General features: G+C 31.7%; 1 protein-coding gene across 4 annotated transcripts; it reads left to right on the top strand.

Moving 5' to 3' along the window:
- The first annotated feature begins 13838 nt into the window (after positions 1-13838).
- On the top strand, positions 13839-17593 carry LOC112286185 (uncharacterized). 4 transcript variants are annotated; one of them, XR_016504427.1, is made up of 7 exons: positions 13839-14316; positions 14757-15167; positions 15425-15517; positions 15658-15723; positions 15845-15915; positions 16131-17189; positions 17441-17593. XR_016504427.1 is itself a non-coding variant. In XM_090252399.1 (6 exons), exons 2-6 carry the CDS (start codon positions 15015-15017, stop codon positions 16960-16962), a joined length of 1215 nt encoding a protein of 404 aa, XP_090108525.1. In that variant the 5' UTR covers positions 13869-14316; positions 14757-15014; the 3' UTR covers positions 16963-17424. The 4 variants fall into 4 exon arrangements, 3 of the variants coding, with proteins under 3 accessions (XP_090108525.1, XP_024383624.1, XP_024383626.1); XM_090252399.1 differs by lacking the exon at positions 17441-17593 and having other exon boundaries at positions 13869-14316; positions 16131-17424; XM_024527856.3 differs by lacking the exons at positions 13839-14316; positions 17441-17593 and having other exon boundaries at positions 14327-15167; positions 16131-17424.
- Positions 17594-22892: the final 5299 nt, after the last annotated feature.

Raw genomic sequence — 22892 nt, 5'->3', positions numbered from 1 at the left:
GGGCATATCGTACTGCATATAAAGTGACTACCAATTCCACACCATTCCAATTGGTGTACGGGCAAGAAGTAATATCACCAATTGAATTGGAAGTTCAGAGTTTGCGCATTGCATTGGATGAATATCTTGGAGATAAAGAATCACTCTAATATCAGTTGGCAGAGTTGGACAAATTAGATGAAATACAGGCTATAGCTCTCATCAACATGGAAGTAACTCAAAAACGACGGAAGAGTTACTATAATAGTAAATTGCGTCTAAAGAATTTTATGCCCAATGATTTGATATTGTTGTATGATAGCAGGTTTAATCATTTTTTGTTTTGGTTGATAGTAACTTCTAAATATTTAGAGTCACCTTTATTAGACATTGGTGACATTTGAAAACTTATTTTGGTTCTTTTATTTGGTGTTTAGAGCATTCATTATGTAAATCTTATAAGAAAAAGGATTGAAGAAGGATTTTGGTAGCAAAGGGAGTAATTAGGGCACCAATATAGATGAATGGAAATGAAAAATAAAAATCTCCATTCCTATTGGTCAAAAATCATAACCAATGGGCTTTGAGGAGGCTGCCCGAGGCCATATTAGGGATTAGGGTTAGTTTCTCGATGCATTCAAACTTTGAAGGCTAAGATCAGAAGGTTTAGGTTTTTCGTTAAGGTTTTGGTGCAAGTTTTGTGTCATTTGGTGTTTTTTATGAAGAAGTTATAGGTGCTCAAAGTTAAGATGTTAGTTTTGGACCTAGTGTCACTCTTTTGGGCATAACGCACGCGTACGGATGGCAATTGAAGATCAGCAACCACAACTACAGAGAGCACTTTTGCAGCTATACTTTTCACATATTGCTTAGTGGATTCTAAGTTGGAGTCAAGGAGTTATTGGATTTTGAAGTCAGCACATGCAATCTAAGGGTAGTAAGTAAACCGATTTACTAGTGTTTGTCTCTTGAGCTATATCTTGAGCAATTTGACAAGGTTTTGGCTCAAAATTTCAAAGAATGTGTAATTTCATGTTAATAAACTTTGTGCATAAGTTTTATGACATTTGGAGTTCGGGTTTTTGAGATATAAGGAAAATAGTTTTTCGGGTGCTTGTAAATTAGGGTTTGGAGTGTCTGCTAGGATTTCTTAGATGCCAGAAGATCGGGAGTGAATTTACAGTTGGTTTTTTTTTGTGATAAAAGTTAAGGGTAAATAAAACATATCTTTTAAATTTAAAATATGCTGAATGGTTAGATCAATAGTTATGATTTTCTAAAGTTTGGGGTGAGAAAACCCTTCACAGGAAAAATATGTTTTGAAGGGATTTTGTTATATTTGGAGTTTTATACAAAAATAAAGGAGTTTTGGAAGCTAAGAAAAGAATCATATAAAGGTTTAAGGTACACTCTCTACAGCTAGATACCCAGTGTATTCTCAAATAGCAAATCACGCCATACGACACTGAGAAGTTATTTCAAAGGTGGCATGTCATCGTTTGAGAAGAACCAAGGTTGGCGGACGGTTGAGGCAATTACACCAAAGCTCATAGAATGGTTGTGCTTTGTGCTGAGGCATCTAAGATTGTATCAATACAACACATATATATCAAGACGATTAATGTTTGCAGTGGTAGGGACGTTTGAAGGGATAGTGTTCAATTGGGCAGCTTTTGTAGCAACCCGTATTCATACAGAAATAGGAGCCAAGCGCAAAATAGAGAAGTTTACAGCATTCCTATGTTCCAATTATGTGTATGTGATCATAGCATACACATTGCGGCAAACATCGCTAGTAGAGGGAAGTTCTGAAGCAATGCCAGTGCCTCTACAGCGAGAACGGAATTCGTTGAAACAGAATGTCAATAGAACGGAGGTAATATATGAAATTGGAGAATTCAGTCGTCTAGTGGCACCGGAAACGGATCCGATTCATTCGGTGGTGGAGGAGGAGAATGAAGTCTCGACGTTGTTAGATATCAATCAGTTAGCGTTTCCACAGGGCCGACTATTGGAAGGCGTACATCTTAAAAATGCTCTATTGAAGTATATTTTGCAAATACATTATATGGTACGAGCATTAGATGTAAAGGGCAATGGTAAACAGGAATTAGAAGTAAGAAAAAAGGTGATATCAGAGCAGACCCGAAGAATTGAAGAGCAAAAATGGATCATCCAAGCGAATGCGGAATCCAAACTGCTATTGGAGCAAAAAATTGAGAAACAACAAAAAGCTTGGGACAAAGAAAGAGAATGCATGGTAGAAACCCATATGCAAGAACTATTCTGGGCTCGCAGTCATTCAATTTTGGAACTAGAAAAAGTGAAAGGTCAGTTGGTAATGGAATGAAAAAAGGCCAAGTTATTGGCGCAAGAGAAATTGGTATTGAGTGACCAATACAGATGTGAAACGGAGCAGTTAAGGGCTGAAATTGAGGCCTTGAACACCAAGGTGACAAGATTGGCAGAGGATTTAGTCAATATTGGTCAAGCACAAGTATTGACGTTACCAGTTCTCGAAGTTCCAGAAGAAATGAGTCTTTTTCAGCGCCAGTTGGAATTGAGAGATTCCTAGTTCCTGAAATTGGAAGCTCAAGTCCGTGAACTAGGTGAGTACAATGAAGATCTTTTAGCTCAGTTGAGGCAAGAGCCGATGGAAGAATTGGAGGAAGACGAAGATTTGCAGTTGGAACCAGAATCGGTGGAACTAATAACAGATATTATGGCAATTGATTAATTAGATAAGCTAAAGGGATCGTAATTTTTGTAGAGTTTTGTTAGATAATTTTTAGATAGGTATCAATTGAGTGTTTGCGAGGACGTTGCATAGATAGGAGTGGGGCTATGTAGAATAGATATTAATTTATTTTTAAAAGATATTAGTAAAATATATTAATAGTCCATATAATAGGAAATTCAGGAGGACGGATGAGTGATTTAGTTATTAAAAGTAGTTAATTACAAAATTACGATTAGAATCTAGAGAATTAGAAGAAAGTATATAAGAGTTGTAGAAGTTAATTAAGGTGCCATTGCTGTGATAGTTGTGAGCTGGGGTAAGCTTGGTGCTACCTCTTTTCTTTTGTTTGTTATTTTCTTTGAATAAGAGGATTGAGAGTTTCTGAATATTGTGAAGTGAATTTTGGAATAGAAATGTGATTGGTATTATTTGAAAAGAAGAAAGATTGAATGCTGAAATTTGATTGTAGTTTAGCAGAGAAAATGAGTCTGTGTTTGTCTGAAACACTGTAATGTGAATGGCAGTTCTGTGTGAAGAATTCCAATGATTGGAATGAGGGTAATTGTGTGCAAAAAGCTGTAAGGGCACAGTATTACAGTTGGAGATTATGAGGGTGAATATATTGGTGGAAATAGCAGTTATTGGTATGACTAAATTGCTATAAGGAAGAGACCGATAAGGTGAAGGAGGAGATTATAGTTTCTATGTGTGTTCAGATATTGGAAATAGAGACGATACATTCAGGAGGTAATTGATTGTGTGATCCTAACGTAAACGCTTAAGCAATTAGTAATTCCCCGTGTTCGAATCTCCCTATACGGGTTTATTCCCATTAGTTTAATTTGGAATAAATAAAACGAGCAATCATACAAAGCTACTATGAAAATTAGTTGTTATTTATATAGGAAAGATTTTATGAATAATATCTCTTAAAGAAAATGGACATCCATCTATGACTCGTATTTGAATAGGTTTATTTTTCTTCAATAAAGATGTGTTATGTCTTTTATTAAATTTTTCTTCTAAGAAATACGTTGAGACTCCTAATTTTAATAAGAAAAAGGCTTTGTGATATTTAAGTCCTAAAATAATATTTATTATAAAAAAAAAAAAAAGATTTTAAGGAAAAAATAGGACCTTCACTAGGTATTGTACAAGGTTCTAGCTATATGGTTGCTTTTGTAACTGGACAAATTTATTTTCTGACATACTATCTTTTTTAATAGTTGTACTTCTTATTTTATAGTTGAATTGTTTTTTTAAATAATATTGAGTAGTGTACTTAGATTCTCCATAATATAAGCACAATCTTTACCAATAACAATTATTTTTTGTTCAATAAAAGATTTAAAATATAGCACATTAAATTACATATCTTCTACTTCCAAATGTATATATTAAAGAGATGTTGGTATTTCTATTAAATTATAGTAATATTGAGGCACACTTGTACAACTCTCAGATCAAAATTCAAAAAATTAATTGTCACACTTCACACCAAAGTCAATTGCTTGACTCAATGTTTGAGGATCAAGTAAGTTGAGCATCAATTTTTTTACCTCATATTGTAATCCATAAAATAAATTAGCTAATAAGTACAACATCATCCTACTTAATATCATTTATAAGTTGTCAAAATTGTGAAGCATATAACATTATTGATTAATTATCTTATCGCAAAATATAAAACTTCTTGATTGCAATACAAATTGCATCATGTTTTCTATACATGGATTGAAACTCTTCTACATAAGCATCTAGTTTATTTAATATTGGATCTTATTGTTTTAAAAAAGATAAAAATTATGATAATACTAAACTTAAAAAAAGTGTAGTAATGAATCTAACTTGTAATTCTGGAATTGAATAGCTTTAAGGTTGAAGTTCAGCCACAAGTTGTACTTGATTGATAAATTTTTGAAATTTGAAACTTATGCCATCAAATTTCTAAGGCAGTGCAATCTTTGGTTATCTAACAGTGGAAGAATGTTCCACCATAAGAAAAGATGCATGATTTGGTGCAAATATTGAAGCTTCTCCAATCAACTCTATATCTTTACTTCTTGCCATTCTTGTTACTCTTTGTAGTAGTAAATTGAGTTGTTCCATCTCAAATAATATCTCTCTCAATTGTTCTTGTATTTTTGCCATTCTACTCTTGATTTCAAGAAGTTCTACCATGATGACACTTAGAAAAGAGAAGATGTTTAATATTCTTGAAGATAAATAGAAGTGAAGACTTGATAACAAAGAAAATACTAAAAACAATATCAATTTAGAAGAGGTAATTTACGACTTCTAATATATTAATGTCTTATAAAAAAAATGAATAATCTACTCTTAATCAAGAAAAGACAATGCTCTAATATTATAAAAATATTCTTATCAATTTATTAAAGACAAGAATTCAATGAAAGCAATTAACCAAGTGAGATTTCTTTCAAAGAAGTATGACAAAATGGTAGTAAAAAAACATGTATAATAAAAGAAAATTGAAATGGCTATTGCCAAAAGATGAGAAAATTAAAGATTTTTGAATCTATACTAAAGCAAGAAAGGAGTTGATAAGAATGAAGAAGGCTTCAGTCTTGCATCTATATACTATCTATCTAAGAGCTATGTGGCAACATTCTATATAATCTCCAACATGTGTTAACTTTACAAGCCACACGTTTTAACTTGCAAAGCAACTTTTTTATATGTGTGCGACATAGTCAGTTTGTTCTACAAGCTATTCACATGTATGACACGTGGTTAACTTGTTGACCAAGTTTCTAACCTAAAAATCAACTATAAACATGTACAAAGTCAAAACCATGTTTATGAAGCTTCTAAGAAGTTATTCTAAAAGATATTATGAAATTAAACTATTTTATCTACTTGTATGTACTTCTACCTAAACATATAGGTAATTATCACAATAATTATGTATGTCTATGACCTTGTACTTAGTCATTACGTAATTTATTGAACAATTTATAGAGACAAGATTACTATTTGGAAATAAGAAGAGACAATTAACTTTTTTTTTGAAGATATCATTATATCTATCACTTGCAAAGATTTTATTCAAGTTGTAACAAAAATAATTGCTCAGTGGTAATTACAATCACCATCAATAAATTCCAAGAGTAATTACAATGACCATCAATAAATTCTTAAGAGTGGACTTTAGAACCCCAATATTTATACATGGACAATCCTATATTGTCTTTTTGTAATGCACTTCTCTAAATATGATTAAGATCCATTATCTTAAAGATAATAAAGATGAAAATAACACTATAAATATAATTTATTTTTTTAAAAAATAATTTTTTTATAACTATAATAAATAATGATTATATTTTTTAATTATCTTAGTCAATATTTCTTTAGGAGTTATTAATTTTTAATCTAACAAAAATAAATTAAAATAAATTAGTTTTTTTGTGGTCAATTAGATAGATTTTAATAAATATATAAATAATATTTTTTTATCTTTTTATTTTATGTATTTATTATAATAATTTTTACTGAAGCTTACAATTACACATACTTGAATTTTCACCTAAAAATTCAAATCTAAGCAAGTTTTTAGATTTGGGTACTTAAATGAGAATGATGGAACTAATTTTGGACTAGTATTACAGCATGACAAACTGACTATAAAAGAGTTAAGTATAAATACTTCCCTCTTCTATAGCTTTTATGATATTATAAGAATATAAAACTCCTATTAGACATAATGTAGAATGGGAATTGAAACCGCTTTGGCAATTGAAAAGTTGTAGCCACTATTTATTTGTAGTAATATTATTTAGCTATTGTAGCCTACCAAGCTATCATGTAGCCTAACAAGATGAATGTCCACATATTAATTGAACATTGTTGATTTTGCTAGTTGTTTGTGTGTTCATACTAGAAAGTCCATGTTGTTAGACATTAGATTATAAGCATAAGAACTCAAATCAGAAGCTCATTTTGGCAAGTGGTTTTAGTTTTCTTCTCTTCACATATTTATACTTCTATTCGAGCAATATGCTTCTTCATATTTTATCACATGGTATCAAAGCTTGGTACTCTTAAATTACCTTTTGTGGGTTGAGTATATATGTGAGGTTGTTTTATAGAACGTGGTCTCTTAATTACCTTTGAAAAAGTTTAATTTTTTTGGTAGTTCTTGTTAGAAGCAACATAAAAAATCAAGGAAAATAAGAAGAAGGTATTAAAGCTTGAAAAAACTCTATCCATAGTCCATAGTTCCTTCAAGTACAATCCATATTCTATACAAAACTATAATTCGATCTAGAATGTATAGTCAAAAATAGACTATCAAAAATATACAGTCTTGATTAGCTATAAGGTATAGACAATCAAGATTGTTTTCCAAAAATGAACTATTAAGAATGGACAGTTGGATTGGCCAATTTAGAGTTTTGAAATATAGATTAAGACTTCAAATACCAAACTCAAAGAAATTCAAGAAGTCTAGGAAGTCTAATAAGTTTAGAGACTTCAAGAAGATTTGTAATTTAAGTTTTTTGATTTAAATTGGATATCTTAGTCAATTTTAGAAATTTAAACTTGAATTTTTTTGAAATTTTGGTATTTTGGAGGAAATTTAGAATTTCTATAAATACTCAAGTAAAAAGCTATATAAGAAGGTATTGAACTTCACTTTGATTCTATTTTTATTCTTTCTAATTCTTTTTTTAGTCATATTATTTTTTATCTTTATTATATTTTTTATATTATGGCAATAGAGTATTACATCATAGAAAAATTTACTAAGGACAATTGGTACCTATAAAAAAAATATTAAATTTAATATAATTGATAAAGTATTATGAATGGTTATATATAAAAAATACAAGAAATCTATTGGATGACTTATAGATTTGATTGAGTTAGGAAAATGAAAAGATATAGAAGAGGGAGCATTATTTGCAATTTTTCAAGATCTTTTTGGTTCAAAGTTCATAACAACAACTAAAGCAACAAGCGTAGAGGCTCTATAAAAGATTTTAGAAGAATATTTGAGGTTAAAAATACCTCAAGTCTATTTTTTTGATTATAGGTTTTAGACTGTTAAAATAAATGAAGGGGACAATGTCATTATAGACATAGGCAAATTATAAGAGATAGCTAAGCAACTTTCTTCAATTAGAGAGGAAGTTTTGGATACACATTTTAATATGGCATTATAGAAGAATCTTCTAGAGTCATATTATATCTTTGTGGTGTTATTAGGAATACAACCTTCTACTGAGTTGATATTAATTATGGTGATAGCTCAATTATTGCAATAAAAGTTTCACAATAAGAATGTAGGATTGACTTCTAAGGTGGTATTGGCTATAGAAAGAAAATCCAAGCAACATTTTCATATTCATGCTCATATAGGGTCTTTATATGAGTACAAGAAAGATGCCAAATATAAATATTATTACAAGAAAGATCACTATGAGAAAAAACATTGGACCAAGGAAAAAGATAGGAATTCAAGAAAGTTAAAAAAAAAAAATTTAAAATATTAGGTTGATATAGTAGAGAAGAAAGTTTGAAAAGAGGATGAATATGTTTTTATAGCTGTATTATCTATTACTATAAGTGACAAAGAATGATACATCAATTTTGGTGCTTATTAGTACATGACAAAAAATCAAAGTTAGTTTTTAAGTTACAAAAACCTACCACAAGATTCTAAAATTTATTTAAGCAATGATATTGGACTTGCTATTATGGAGAAGGATAAGATTTCTTTCAAATTTCTACATAATATTTGAAAGGATATACATGACATCTTGCATATTGAAGGATTAGCAAAGAATATGTTTTCTATTAGGAAAATGATAGATCAAGGTTATGAAGTTAATTTCAAGACTAATACATGTCTTATGGAACAAGACAATATAACTATAAAAGGTGTTAGGTATGATAGCTTATTTAAATAAAGATTGAAAGACTTTTCTTATTATAGAAATAAAATAAACTTTGAATAAAGATAATCTCTGGCATCAACAATATGATCATCTTGGCATTTCAAGCTTAAAGAAACTACAAGCATGTGATATGATTACTCATTTAGATATAGGCAAAAACATAAAGTTAGAGTTTTATAAGGAGTGAATTTATAAAAAATAATATCATGATGTTTTTTCAATAAAAGATGGTACTTATGCAAGAAAACTTTTAAATACATTCTAATGTAAATGGTATTATGAAGTTATTATCTTGTGGAAGGACAAAATATTTTGTTACTTTTATTGATGATCTTTTAAAAAAGAATTTTTTATATTTCATGAAATAAAAGTATGAAGTTCTAGATAACATTAGGATTTTTAAGGTTCTAGTTGAGAAACAAACAGGCTTGAGGATTTAAAAATTGCATAGTGACAATGGTAGAAAGTACATATCAAAGGCCTTCAAATAGTTGTATAAATAATATAGTATTGAAAGACAATTTTTGATATCTTATATGCCTTAAGAAAATGGAGTTGTAAAATGTAAGAATTTGATATTGTTTGAGAGTACAAGGTATATGTTACAACATAAGCAACTTTTTAATGCATGATAGATAGTGGCCATCATCCATGCAACATATTTTTTTAATCAAGCTCCTATTATTGCTGTGGAAGGAAAAATACTTGAAGAAATTTGTTCAAGTATAAAACCTTCAGTACAACACCTTTGTATCTTTGGATGTGATGCCTATGCACATATTTCAAATAAAAATATACAAAAATTAATCTTAAGAGTAAGAAATGTATATTTTTGAGCTATATTGAAGATATTAAGTGCTATTGATTATATGACATTAGAAATGATTCCATATTTAAGAGCCATGATATTAAATTTGTTGAATGTAAAAATTCTAAGCAAACGGTGTTATGTAGTAATATGACTATATAATAAAACATAAAAATGTGGATATTATCAAAGAAGAACTTAGCAAAAAGATGTAATAAAAAAATAAAGATAAAAGATAGAAAGATAGTAAAAGATTTAATCTTAATGTTGTTATTTTATAGAAAGAACTTCTATTTACTTTGTAGAGGCATAAATAATCCATATCAAAGTAAATGAAGTAAGAAATTAATATAAGCATATTAAAGAGATAATTAACAATAAGATAAAGCAAAATTTACTTCAAATTACTAAAAATTGATATCCAGAGAGAACCAATTGTCAACTTAGATCAAAATTAGATCCCAAAGCATAAAATTACATCCATATGGCAACTTCAAAGTTTATAGGTAGATCAAAAAGTAAGATTTGAAAGAAACCTTAAAGAGAGATTTTTTAGTATTAGTTTTGCATCAATCAAATCAATATTGAATTTATGAAGAATTTTTGAAGTTAGTGATGTTCTTGATTAGTTTAGATTTCAAGAAATAAAAATGTAATTATAAGTTTGAGGGATTCTTCAGTTTTGTAGCATGTATACTAGTAAATTTTGGACAATGTATTGATGTACTAGTTGTAAATGTGTTTGCAAATTTTGAAGTCAATCAAAAGATTAGGTCAAAGTATGTGAAGGTTTTTGTACGTTGAAATCCCAGAAATTAGAATTTGAGGATCAATGAGTATTTCTAAGATCTTCATCAATCTATCAATTGGATTAAATTAAAATATTTTTGTATGAATATTAGATTCAATTTTTAATATTTTAGGTGAAATTTGGAAGCAATTCAATAGTTCAAGAAGGAGATATTGGCACCAGAAGTTCAACATTTAGATTGGAATAAGAGGCCGCCTAATACCCGATTGGATTATCTTACATTTCTCTCAATTAGTAAGTGTGATTGCTTTCATCTTTCTTTTGCTTATTTCTAACTAAAACATTAAGATGTGTGAAAATTTTGAATTGATATCAACGATTTAATTATTAAATGTTGAAGTTCCATTTGCTATAGGATTTATTAAGAGTTTGTTTAAGATCTAAGATTTGGTATAGAAATTGGTTAGGATTAGAGTTTGCTTAAGATTTGGTTTAGAACTTCTTTGGGATTTGTTTAGGATTTAAGATTTTATTAGGATTTTATTAAGATTTGACCTAGTATTTGATTAAGATTTAATTAGGATTTTAATTAGGATTTGACTTAAGATTTGATCTAGAATTTGGTTAAAATTCAATTAGGATTTTAATTAAGATTATATTAAGATTTTTATTTCTAGTATTTTTCTTTAAAAAAATTATATTTTTATTGTGAGTTCTTTTAAATTTATTTCAATACGTTGAAGTTTCATTGGATTATTAGAAATGACTTGAAGTTTATTGAAGGCTCTATTAGTAGGATTGCTATTGCATTATTACTTATCTTACTCAGTTAGGTACCTAGTGTATTTTCAAGCAAGAATACACATAATAAGACAACAAAAGGAACTTGATAAATCTTAAGAAATAAGGATTAAAATTGAATCTATGGAGACTTCATCAGATTTAGAAAGTGACAATGAAGATATATTAAGAGATTTTGTTACTAGCAAAGATCACCAACAACCAATTATTGAATTTTCATCTTCAATTCAAGATATTCAAACACAAGCTTAAGCACTCAGACAATAATGTGTAGCTTTAATTCCACCTCCAATCTCACATCCACTTCCATCTTTACCAATGATGATGCGTGCGAAAACTCGACTTTTGGCACAACAACAAGCAACTAATGAATCAACATTGGCTTAGTTTCTTTCCAAATCATTCATATCTTTAGCATATATGGCATATATTTTTTACAAAAGCACTAAAGAACCATCTACTATCATTAAAGCTATGAAAAGGGATGATACTTGAAAGTAGAAGGAAGCAATGGATTTAGAACATTGGAGTCTTATTAACAACAAGACTTTGACTTTGACTTTGATACTATTATCAATAAACAAAAAATTAATTGATTGCAAATGGATTTTCAAGATCAAATATAATATACATAGATCAATGGAGTACTACAAGGCAAAATTCATTACAAAAAATTACGTGTAAAAAGAAGGTATTGATTACAATGAGTTTTTTGCTTTAGTGGTAAAAATAACCTCAATTCATATATTTCTTACACTAGTTGTATTTAAAGATTTGAAAGTTTATCAAATGAATGTCAAGACAACATTCTCAAATGGAGATCTTAAAGAGGATATATATATATATATATATATATATATATATATACCAATTAAAAGGCTATATATCAAAGAATGAAGAACAATTGATGTATAAACTTTCTAAAACTTTCTATAGACTTAAATAAACTTCTAGGGCATGGTACAAAAAGCTAGATGATTACTTTGCCTTTCAATGTTTAAATAAAAGCCATGCCAACCTTAACATTTATATATTGTAGATAATTGGTGGATTCTTCATGATTATTCTATTTTATGAGGATGAATTGATTCTTGTCTTAATAATAAAGAACTTCTTTTGAAAACAAATAAAAATTTAGCTAAGAGATCTAAGATAAAAGATTTGGAAGAAATCTACTATATTTTGGATATGTAGATTATGAAGAATCAAAAGATTTGTAAAATCTAATTCAATTAGTAAAAATATGTAGAAAACATCCTGAAAAGATTTGGCATGAAAGATTATAAATCTTTGGCTATAGCTTTGGATTCTAACAACAAATTGTTAAGAGATATGAGTCCACAGATTCCTGAAGAGGTTGAAGCAATGAAAGGGATTCCATACCAAAATACAATTGGCAGTTTAATCTTTGAATGATAAGCACTTGAATCAATATTTCTTATTTAGTAGAAGTTGTTAGTCAATACATGGCAAAACTTAGTCCACAATATTGAATAGTAATAAAATGCATTTTGTGTTATGCTCAAGGTACATGAGATCATGTACTATAATATAATGAAAGTTGTTTGAGTTTATAAGTGGTTGATTACTATGATGTAGACTATGCAAGAGATATTGATATATAATGTTTGACCATTGGTTATACATTCTTGTTGGTTGGTGGTATAATTAGTTGGAATAGCAAGAAGCAACTAATAGTCGTATTATCTACTACCAAAGCAGAGTTTATAGCAACTTCTCATACTACAAAAGAGACAATTTGGCTTCAAAGATTTCTTTAAAACATTGGATTTTCACAAGACAATCCTTTGACTATTTTCAATGATAACCAAAGTTGGATTTTTCTTTTAAAGAATCCTACATTCTATATTCATAATAATCATGTTAAAATTCAACATCACTTTGTTTGTAAAAAGATTAAGAGTGGTGACATCAATTTAGTTTTTATTGGGACTCAAGATATAGTTATGGATGTTTTGACCAAAGATTTAACTTATAAGAAAAATTGTAAATTCAAGGAGATAATGGGTATTATCAAATTGAGTTAGTCTAATATGTCAATAAATGGAAGAATATGTAACTCCTATTAGATATAATATAGAATGAGTGGTTGACATTGCTTTGTTGATTCATAAGTTGTAGCCACCATTTATTGGTGGTAATACCATTTAGCCATCGAAGCCTATGAAGCCATCATTCTACATAACAAGACAAGTGTCCACATATTAATTAGACATTGTTGACTAAGCTAGTTGTTTATGTATTCACACTAAAAAGTCCATGTTAATTAGACATTGTTGACTAAGCTAGTTGTTTATGTATTCACACTAAAAAGTCCATATCGTTAGACATTGAACTAGTAGTATAAGAATTCAAACCAAAAGCTCATTTTAGCAAGCAATTTTAGTTCTCCATGTATTTGTACTTCTATTCTAGCAATATATGTCTTCATATTTTATCATATATTATATGATGGACCTTCTAAAAGTTTTATTGCAGTCAATTCATCTTTTATCACACATGATTGATCCTAGAAAAGCTTTATTGCATTCATTCATCTTTTTCACACATGATGGACCCTAGCAAAGCTTTACTGCAGTCATTGCTAGCAAGACTTTACTGCAGTCATTGCTCGCAAGACTCTACTGCAGTCATTGCTCGCAAGACTCTACTGCAGTCATTGCTCGCAAGATACGAAACCCATCTTCGTCGAGATATTTGCATGATCGACGTGTACCGGCGAATTCCAACATTCTACAACGCAAAGTAGAACACATGCACTGAACGGAGCACAAAGGGATCTAGAATCTTGCCCCCGGCGGCACTAATAAGTCTCGACGTATGCAGGAGTCATTGTGTTGGCGTATGCCATTTCTTCTATGATGGCCTGTTTCTTCTATCTCTTTGATTAGCATCGCTGGGAGATAATCAGCTCAGAATGGCAGTGTTCGTGAAAAAGTTACAGCGTTTTCTTTTATCACAAAGTCTGAGATGGAGTTCGCTAAGCTAGATCTGACGTAGCAAGAGGGAAGGCGAAGGCGTTACCAGCGCTCCGGTTCCAGAAGGCTAGGATTTTGTAGGGACGCCAGGGAATAGACAGAATTGCGTGATTGCAGGCCTAGTTTGCAGAGGTGGACGTGACAGTGAGCAATGTGGGTGCCAGAGTAACAAGGCTGAGGCTGCTCCACCTTGTCCATCGTCGGGTGTATCGGCGTCTCTCTCGTCGACCTATAGCGCTGAATGCCATAATTTGCGGGTCTAGATTGTGGCCCCTGACAGCATCAACTACGGACACATTGAGAGACCACACCAGGTTCACATGCTGCGCTCATTGCTCAATTTCCTCTTTAACGTTACTAACCCTGTGACGCTTTCCCTGCTTCTCTTTCTCTCTCTTACTCTCTCTTCCTTCTCCTGTTCATGTCGCAGTCACGACTTTTGTGGTTTAGTGGAGTTAGTGTCGCTGAAAGGGACTCTGTGTTTTCTGTGGTCTAGAGATCGTATGGGATAGGAATGTCGCCAATAGCTAGGAGCATGGGCTGGCCCTGAGCAATGTGAGATGGAATTAGCTTCGTGGACGTCGGGTGTGCGGGCTACCAATGCTGTAGTCACGAATGGTTTGTAGTGATCAACAGTTTCGCGCAGTAGATGTCGACGGTTTGCACATGCCTGGCCGATCCAACGTGTTGCACATGGTGCGGGGCGATCTCGTAGAGCCAGCCGTGTCATACTAAGTTAGTGTTTTTGGTTCAGGTCTGCGTGAAGGAGTGTGTGTACGACGCACTTGTGATTGTAGTTTCAGGAACTCTTAGGGGAGTTGCATATATTATTTGTATTTTCGGTGACACACAGGGGCAACTTGCAGCAGCTGAAGCACTATAGTTGCTGCGATCGACCTATTCGCGCAGTGGGGGGATTGCAACACGCGACGATCGACGCATTTTTTGGAGTGTATTGCAGTCTTAGGGTTTCAGGATACTCAAGGGAGGGTTACTTACAGAGGCAGTCACAATGCCTCTGTTTATGACCGAATCGGAACTGGAGGCGGAAGGTGGTAATGTAGACGCGATAGTGGCAAAGGCTGACGCATTCATTCGGGTGTTACAACAACAGCTTGAGACGCACAAGCAGGCCTGCTTTGATGTCGAGGAGATGTTCCTCACGGTAGGCCTGCGGTTTCATCGACAATTACTTATCCCTCTAAAAAATCAAACTTAATACTGAGCTGAACGGAGTGACCCTATCGGTCTGATGGACAGGCTGTTGTATAGTTTAAACCCTTACGGATTTGCTTTGATTGGTACCTTGCGAGGTTCATTCGTAAGATATTCCTGTAAGCAATGTAGCTTTTAAGCGATGAGTAAGGTGCCAGAAAGGTTCGCAAGCTGTGATGACCTATCGGCTTTAAACTTGATGTACAGGCTGAGAAGAATGGAAAGGACGCTGCTAGGGCTTTGGAGGAGTTGAAGGAGCTAAACCTTGACTTGGAAGCGAAGCTTGAACAAACCAACAAGGTTCGTTAGCCTAGAAGTACCTTGTGCCAGTCCTGTCATGAATCAAATATTTCGTCCCTGGCAAAATAAATTATTTCTGCTTGATTTGTGGCTCCTTGGTGTACCACGGTGATTCCATGTATTGGTTGTGAATTTTGCAGGAGCTGAGTTCCTTGAAAAAGGGTCGCGGTGGAAGAGATCATAGATCCGGGGCCAAAGTTGCTCCGGTACTTGATGTGTTCCACGTTCTCTGAATGTAGATGGCTAGGCTTGTGTTCAACCCTTGAGCTATTCTCTATTAAACTATTTACCTTCGGAGCCTTAATTGTAAGGCCATTTTCTGTACAGGAAGTCGACTCCAAGGAAAAGCTTCACAAGCTGTCAGCTAAGGCCAAACCTACGCCGGTGAAGGCCAAAGAGTGAGAAAAAATTCATTCTCTAGCTGGAAATGCTTTCACGGGACCTATGTATATTTAACATTGCATGCAGCTTTCATGTATTTTTTTTTATTTGTCGGTCCTATTACTTCTTTTTTCTTGTTCTCCTACGTCTGGTTACCATGTTGCTGCGATTGACCTTGTTGTAACATATTGAAGCTGAGCTGCTTTTCGGGATATTCCTTGGTCTTTCTCAGAGAAGCATGTACATCATCAGAAAATGGTGCTCCAGCCCGAGCTTCTGAGTTTTGTGAGAAAGCAAACGGTAAGGATCCCACCCAAAATGGTCGCACTCATGCGGATCAGAGAGCGCCTGTCTCTGCCCGAAATGCCAACCCAACGCACTTCACACCCACATCTGCCCCAGTTGGCGATGGAATTCTCTCATTAGAGCTGTCTAAGGAGGATCAAGATGCACTGGAGACACTGAACAAGGAGGACGCAAAGCTGGGGGAAGAAATGGCCGCACTCAAGAGTAAAGGCGGCAACACATCCGGCTTCAGCTTCAAGAGCCACGAACGAGCAGAGAAGCGACGGGAGTTCTATTCGAAACTGGAGGAGAAGATGCGAGCCAAGGAAGAAGAGAAGAACCAAATCGAGGCGAAGACACAAGAGGAGATGGAGAACAAGGTGAAGGAGTTACGAAAGGGTCTGAAGTTCAAAGCCACTCCGTTGCCAAGCTTCTACCAAGAATCCGGCCCTCTAAAAGTAGAAGTGAAGAAGATTCCACCAACTCGAGCAAGGTCTCCCAAGCTCACCACATCACGAAGAGCTAGTCATGGGGGAGTGGGGACAGAGCATGATCGCTCAAAATCTCCAGTGGCTAGAATTAAGGTCTCCACCGATCATGCTTCTAAGAACGGTTCGAAGGATGAGACGAAGAAGTCACTTCCACGACGTCCAAAGAGTAGTGCTGCCTTATCTAGGCGTGTAAGTCTCGACTCAGGCCTGGCGAAGCTTGCTGCCGGAGCACCCAGCAAGGACAAAGCAACGAATGCAGTGGTACCGGAAGTGGCAGTCGCATTCTAGAGAAGCAGCATCAATGTGCCGGTGTCGTGTAGGATCTGGCGGCCGTAGAAGTTCCAGTGGATTTTGTGTCCTTTTTGTAAAAATGAGGGTTGTGATACTTCAAATCCAGTAGTAGTGGTTTGTTCAGAAGGATATGAACATGCTTGTTACCACTCACAGGAGACCATTGACACGAGATGTGTGCATCCCGTCATCGATGTGCGTCCCAGCGTGAGCTTCTTTCCTGGGTAAGACTCTAGCTTTCCTTGGCGGTTTTTCACCGACGTTTGAAGCCCTCCAGGTTACTGCCTTGTTGTCATCTGAGTCAGCTTTATCTAGTCGACTTTTCTCCATGTTTTTTCAGAGTTTTGTACCCATTCAAGTCAAGTGAATTGGACAGTAGTACAATGCGATCCATGTGCCTGATTGGGCATCTTCAACCTCAATGCTACGGTCACTAAACAGTCCAATCCTTTCGTTTCACTCTGCCTCGTGCCAGTTTGACGATTCTACCCCATCCTGTTGTCGATATGCCCTGCGCCCCACATCATCGATTGTTTCGCTCATTACAAACAGTATTGGGTGGTGCAATTATGTGAACCAATTTTTCTTTCTTCTTGTTGGTTCATTTATTCGAGGTGAGTTACATCTTCCAATGGCACTCTGATTGTATGATCTTTTGGGTTTGATCTCACATGATAATATTCTCAAACACAGAACGTAACAGCAATGTAAATGTCAAAGTGCACGGCATTGAGGCTTGTTTTACCAGGACTCAAGCCACTTTCCATGGAATTAAATGCACTCCTAATGATTAAATTGCAGTAAAAACAAGTGTTGGTGCATCAGATTATTTAGTGTAAACAATTCGAACTGAATTCCATTTGTGCAAGTGGGGACTTGACTGGAAGCCTACAAGATGTTTCAAAATCGATCTATTGAAGTGGGGGACTGCATTTAATAAACGGTGATACCTTGCTGAAGATAAGGAATAAATTGGCTGCATAGGAACATGTGATGTCTTAGAGTTTCACAGAGCAAGCTAATAACTTTAATTCAATGCACAGAATATAAAATAGTGCGTCTCCCTTGTCGAACTTGTCCTTCAAAGAAATGTTTGTACATGTGTACTTAGAGCATGTAACTGAGGATAGAACAGTAGTTTTTTTGCTACAAGGCCCGCCTTTAATAAGTTTGATAATTTTCAACTTTGCCTCTGAATTAGACGGACACTTTTTCATTATTTATTAAAAGAAATGGAATAAGTAATTTATAAACGATAAAAAATAAATGCTAAGGATGCTATGTAATTCACTAAACGATTTATAAAACATTGAACCATTCTAAAGAAGAATGATTGTAAATTGTACATAACAAGTGATGTTCTAGTAGAAAAGTACATACAAGTGTCAAAATCTATTAAAAATTGTAACAATAAGATAAGAACTTATAAGTGCAAGCACATGATATCTTTAGATTTATAGCCAAATTCTTAAACTTTCATTCTACTGTAAGTTTTGAACTTATTTTGATCCAAATTCAAATAAATTTGTCTATACAAAACAGATTTTTAAAATTTATTAGTAGGCATAAAGAAAAAATTACCACATATACATTCATAAATATGTATGTATGTATAGTGGAAATAAAAAATGTAATTATTCCATAAAATTGTTGCATAATATTTTATTAAATAAAGAATCTTATACCAAACCATAAATAAGATTAAAAATTATATACTTCAGAATTTAAGAATGACCAATTCTATATTTATATGTATTCTAATTTACTAAATAAAGTCGTGTGTAAAATAGTTTTAAAAATCTTAAACCTTCAATGTGTTTGTGAAAATTGATACAATATTAAACTAAAATTATAAAATTAAAGAGTTTTTTATACAATAATTCACAAAACATTTAATAAAATAATAATAATAACTAATTATGAATATTTTTTAAAGAATACATATTTAATTATTATAAAATAAATAAATAAATAAATAAATAAATAATATTGTTAAAAAGCTATTTATAATATTATAAACTTTTGGTTTTACAAGCTTTTTAATACCAAGCAGAAAAAGATATACCGAAAATGATGATAGAACTTCAAATTTTATTTAGCATGAGATTTAATTATAAATAATGAATTTTCTATTAATTCTAGGGTTTTTTATTGTAAAAAATCATTTTTTTAGAAGTTTAAGCACAAAATTATGGATCTCGAAAGCATCTAAAGATAAGTGGTTAAAAAATAGATATGTGTTTATACATGATTATGAATATATTTGTGGTTTATGCTTCAGTTTTTATTCATTTATTTATTTATTTATTTATTTATTTTTAATCTGTTTACATTTTTGTAATCAAAAATAAGCATAGGCACATTATCTACCTAATAAAAAAAATTAAAGAATATTATTCAAAAAATCATCAACGTATATCAGACAGTCTTCTAATAAAAACTTGTTTTCCTTTAGATATTCACTACAATGAAGAACAAAAAAATGATTGTATTTTAAATATCGTAAAAAGTATTAATATTCACAGAAAAAATTCTTACTCTCTAATGATTTTTGTAATGAAGTAACTCTTAAATAGAGGTCCCAAATCTCTTATGTTGTAAAAAATACCATGAAGAAGTTTTAAAGTGCATTTATATGTTGTACAAAAATAATTTGTAAAACTATGGGCTTTAAGGGTTATGCACTGAGTAAGACATATTTTTAAAACTTTGAATGACCAGTCTTTTTTGACTACCTAATTATTATATAATTTAATGCAATCAATCAATAAAATCTTAAAGAATAAGATCCTACATTTGCAAGTTATACAAATCAACATAAGATAGAGGTATTAGTCAATCTCATTAATTATTCTTTTTAGTCTTTAATTTCTTGTATCCCGCATGACCATTTGATTGCCTTCTTATGTTGTATTTATTCATAAGTAAATTAAAATTTTATTTTTTTTGCACAAAGACTATACATCTATTTTTTGACTTACCTTCATGTAAATGCTTGGTAGACTTTTAGCATCTTTTTTGCTAATGCAAAGAATGGTGAATACAACAACAATAGATAAATAAATAAAAAGTTGATGACATTCTATATGGCTATCTTTGTAGTAGATATTTATAGAGTTTGATTTTTGGACAACAAGGCTACTAAAAACCCAAGACACCAAACAATACCAACAAACAAACAAATCAAGCCAAATGAACTGTTGTGTGTATTTGTCAAAGTAATGACAATGTTGGTGTCACTGAGAAGGTCTTGACATTTGAGGGCATGGACAGGCTAACATGCTATAATCTTTCACTGTCAGAGGCCGCAATTACTACCCTAAACCTCCATCTCTGAGTAAAGACAACAGCATCATTCCCACATTGTCTAAAGACCATCCTTCTTCAAATTGGTGTTTAATTAATAGGAGTACAAAGGTTCACACCATAGCACACCAGGTGATTCTAAAAAGAGTATTTCTGAGTGAGAAAATGCTGCTATTGGTACTGCAATCAATTCATATTTGGCAAGGACAGGCTGACAACTACTTGGGATAACAAAGATCTGCCATGCTCTAAAGCCTTATCCCTTCACTCGAAATAAAAATCAGAAGTGTAATGGAAATTGGGTTAGTAGTACTTATGTGTGGTGAACTGGACAGTGTTGTCTTGGTTGTTGTAACCCTAGTATTTGGCCTGTGTCATTGTGGAGCAGCCACTTAGAGTTCTTATTCAGAACAACAACAACAACAACAAATTAATACACTGCTTGCCCCCATTGATGGGCAACTACACCTCCAAAACCTCTGATTGTTGCAACTTATGCAGATTTAAAATAAAATAAAATAAAAAAACAAAACAAACAAAAACAAAACGCTTTCCTTCTGAGAGGCACAGATTGTGTGAAAAACATTGGAGTGCACAGTAGATTAAACCAAAGTTGTAGTAAAACCCTAAACATTTAGACAACAAAATCAAGATCCATAATCACTTAGATGCCGCAGTTTGTTTTGTTTTGTTTTTTTTTTGTCGCAGTGTCCATAGTAAAATTTTGTGACAATGCCATGAACTCGACTGACCAAATGAGGATATTGGGTCATTCTGTGTTGAAAAAAACAGAGTGAAGTTAATGCAGTCAGTGTAGCATAGTGAAGACAAAAGAACCCAAAAGTGTGTATGATTAAAATGTGGAACACTGAACAGTGATTTGTTTTAAAACCATGAGTTTTTGGCTTACTCCAGGGAAACTTTTATTAAAATCATGATAATAGTAATGGTGATATATATATATATATATATATATATATATATATAAACATTCTTGGTCTGAAAAGTATAATTTCAGAACATATACAAAATTATATTACAAATAAGAATTTGCACCAATATTGATGTTTGATGTTTGATATTTTGATTTTGAAGTTTATTTTCTATTGAATTAATAATTCAGTTAAAATTACTTTTTTGCTTGTGATTGAATAGAAATGAAAAATTTGAATTTTTGAATTTATTTTAATTAGTTATTAAATAGTTTAACTCTCAAATTTGTATGTGTTTAAAAATTAGAGTATTGCTAATGCCACCATAGTTTTTGCTACTGCCAACACAACTTGTCACCTACTTCACTTGTATTATTTTAGTTTTTTAGTTATTTTATTTGGTTTTTTAAACTCCAATATCTCTCTCTCTCTCTCTCTCTCTCTCTCTATATATATATATATATATATATATATTCAAATCATATTAATTAATTATTTAATAAGAATAGGTTGTGATAGCAATAGCAACTATTATAGTGGCATTAGCAACATCCAAATATTAATGTTGAATAGAAGTTGAATTTTCTTGTTTATATTAATTTATATTATCAAATTTATAAAGTAAATTACACAAGCCTATTTCTAAATTTAAAGAGAATGAAATTTGAATTGAACTATTTAGAAACTTAAGAGATTATTGTGTGTATGTGTTTCTTTTTTCTTTTTCTTTCGTAAAATTATACATGAAAATAAATATTGATAAATGGAGATGTGGTGTAAAGTTATTGCTGAAGATGTTGATGTATACCTACTCTAACAACTCTTTCCAACCTTAAATGTGACCAATAAGTTTTACATAATAAGTCAAAAATATAAAAAATAATAAATATATTATAACATCAATAAATCTCTTCAAAGTAATCTTTAATTTTTTTGGTAAGTAACTTGTTAGCAAAACATTTTATGAAATATTTAGAGTTAAATAACAGTTATTGAATATAGTATTTAGTATATTATTTTTATTTATTTATCACAAAAATATTTTTTGTATACAAAGCACTAAAAGCAAAATGACGTGAGCTTAGTAATACATGTTTGCACTAAGGAATATTGGTATTTTAAGTAGAATACCTTCACATTAAAGATTTATTAAAGAAGTTGATTTTTTTTTTTTTTTTTTTTTTTTTTTAAATTCAAAGGAATAATATTGGATGCATACATCAATACTTTGGTATATATATCTATATATATCAAAGTTCATTTATAGCATCAATTAAATTTAATAAATAATCTGCAATAACATATAGCACGCACACAAATCTTATAATGTAAATTTAAATAAGCAAACATTTATCTATGTGTTAGTATAGATAAATTCAATGTTTTTAACTTTATTCATTTAAAAACATTCTTAGTATTTAGTTTTGTAAATAAAACACTTAATTTTTGTAGGCTCATAAAGAAATATTAATTTAATGGACATGTTGAATGTAAATCATTATTTGAATCACATGTTAGATCTAATGAAGTGTCATTAGAGACAACAAGTACAATGTAGAGTTGTTGCACATTGGTGAGGGGTACTTTTTAAAGGTCAACCATTATTAGATAATTACCTTCTATTCGTGCCATTGCACACATTATTGAACCTAAGAGATTGCATTGTGAAAATCAATTTATCAAAGATTC

Source organism: Physcomitrium patens, chromosome 8 (assembly GCF_059467195.1).
Source record: "Physcomitrium patens ecotype Gransden chromosome 8, ASM5946719v1, whole genome shotgun sequence".
NCBI classification, from domain to species: domain Eukaryota; kingdom Viridiplantae; phylum Streptophyta; class Bryopsida; order Funariales; family Funariaceae; genus Physcomitrium; species Physcomitrium patens.
The sequence above is the reverse complement of the archived record's forward strand: the minus strand, read 5'-3'. Positions and strand labels throughout refer to the sequence as shown.

What these genes read in the sequence shown, in the direction of transcription:
- LOC112286185 (XM_090252399.1), top strand. Translation starts at nt 15,015, where the DNA reads ATGCCTCTGTTTATGACCGAATCGGAACTGGAGGCGGAAGGTGGTAAT. An exon ending in TCGAGGAGATGTTCCTCACG is followed by an intron (nt 15,168 to 15,424) that starts GTAGGCCTGCGG and finishes CTTGATGTACAG; the next exon opens with GCTGAGAAGAATGGAAAGGA. An exon ending in CCGGGGCCAAAGTTGCTCCG is followed by an intron (nt 15,724 to 15,844) that starts GTACTTGATGTG and finishes TTTTCTGTACAG; the next exon opens with GAAGTCGACTCCAAGGAAAA.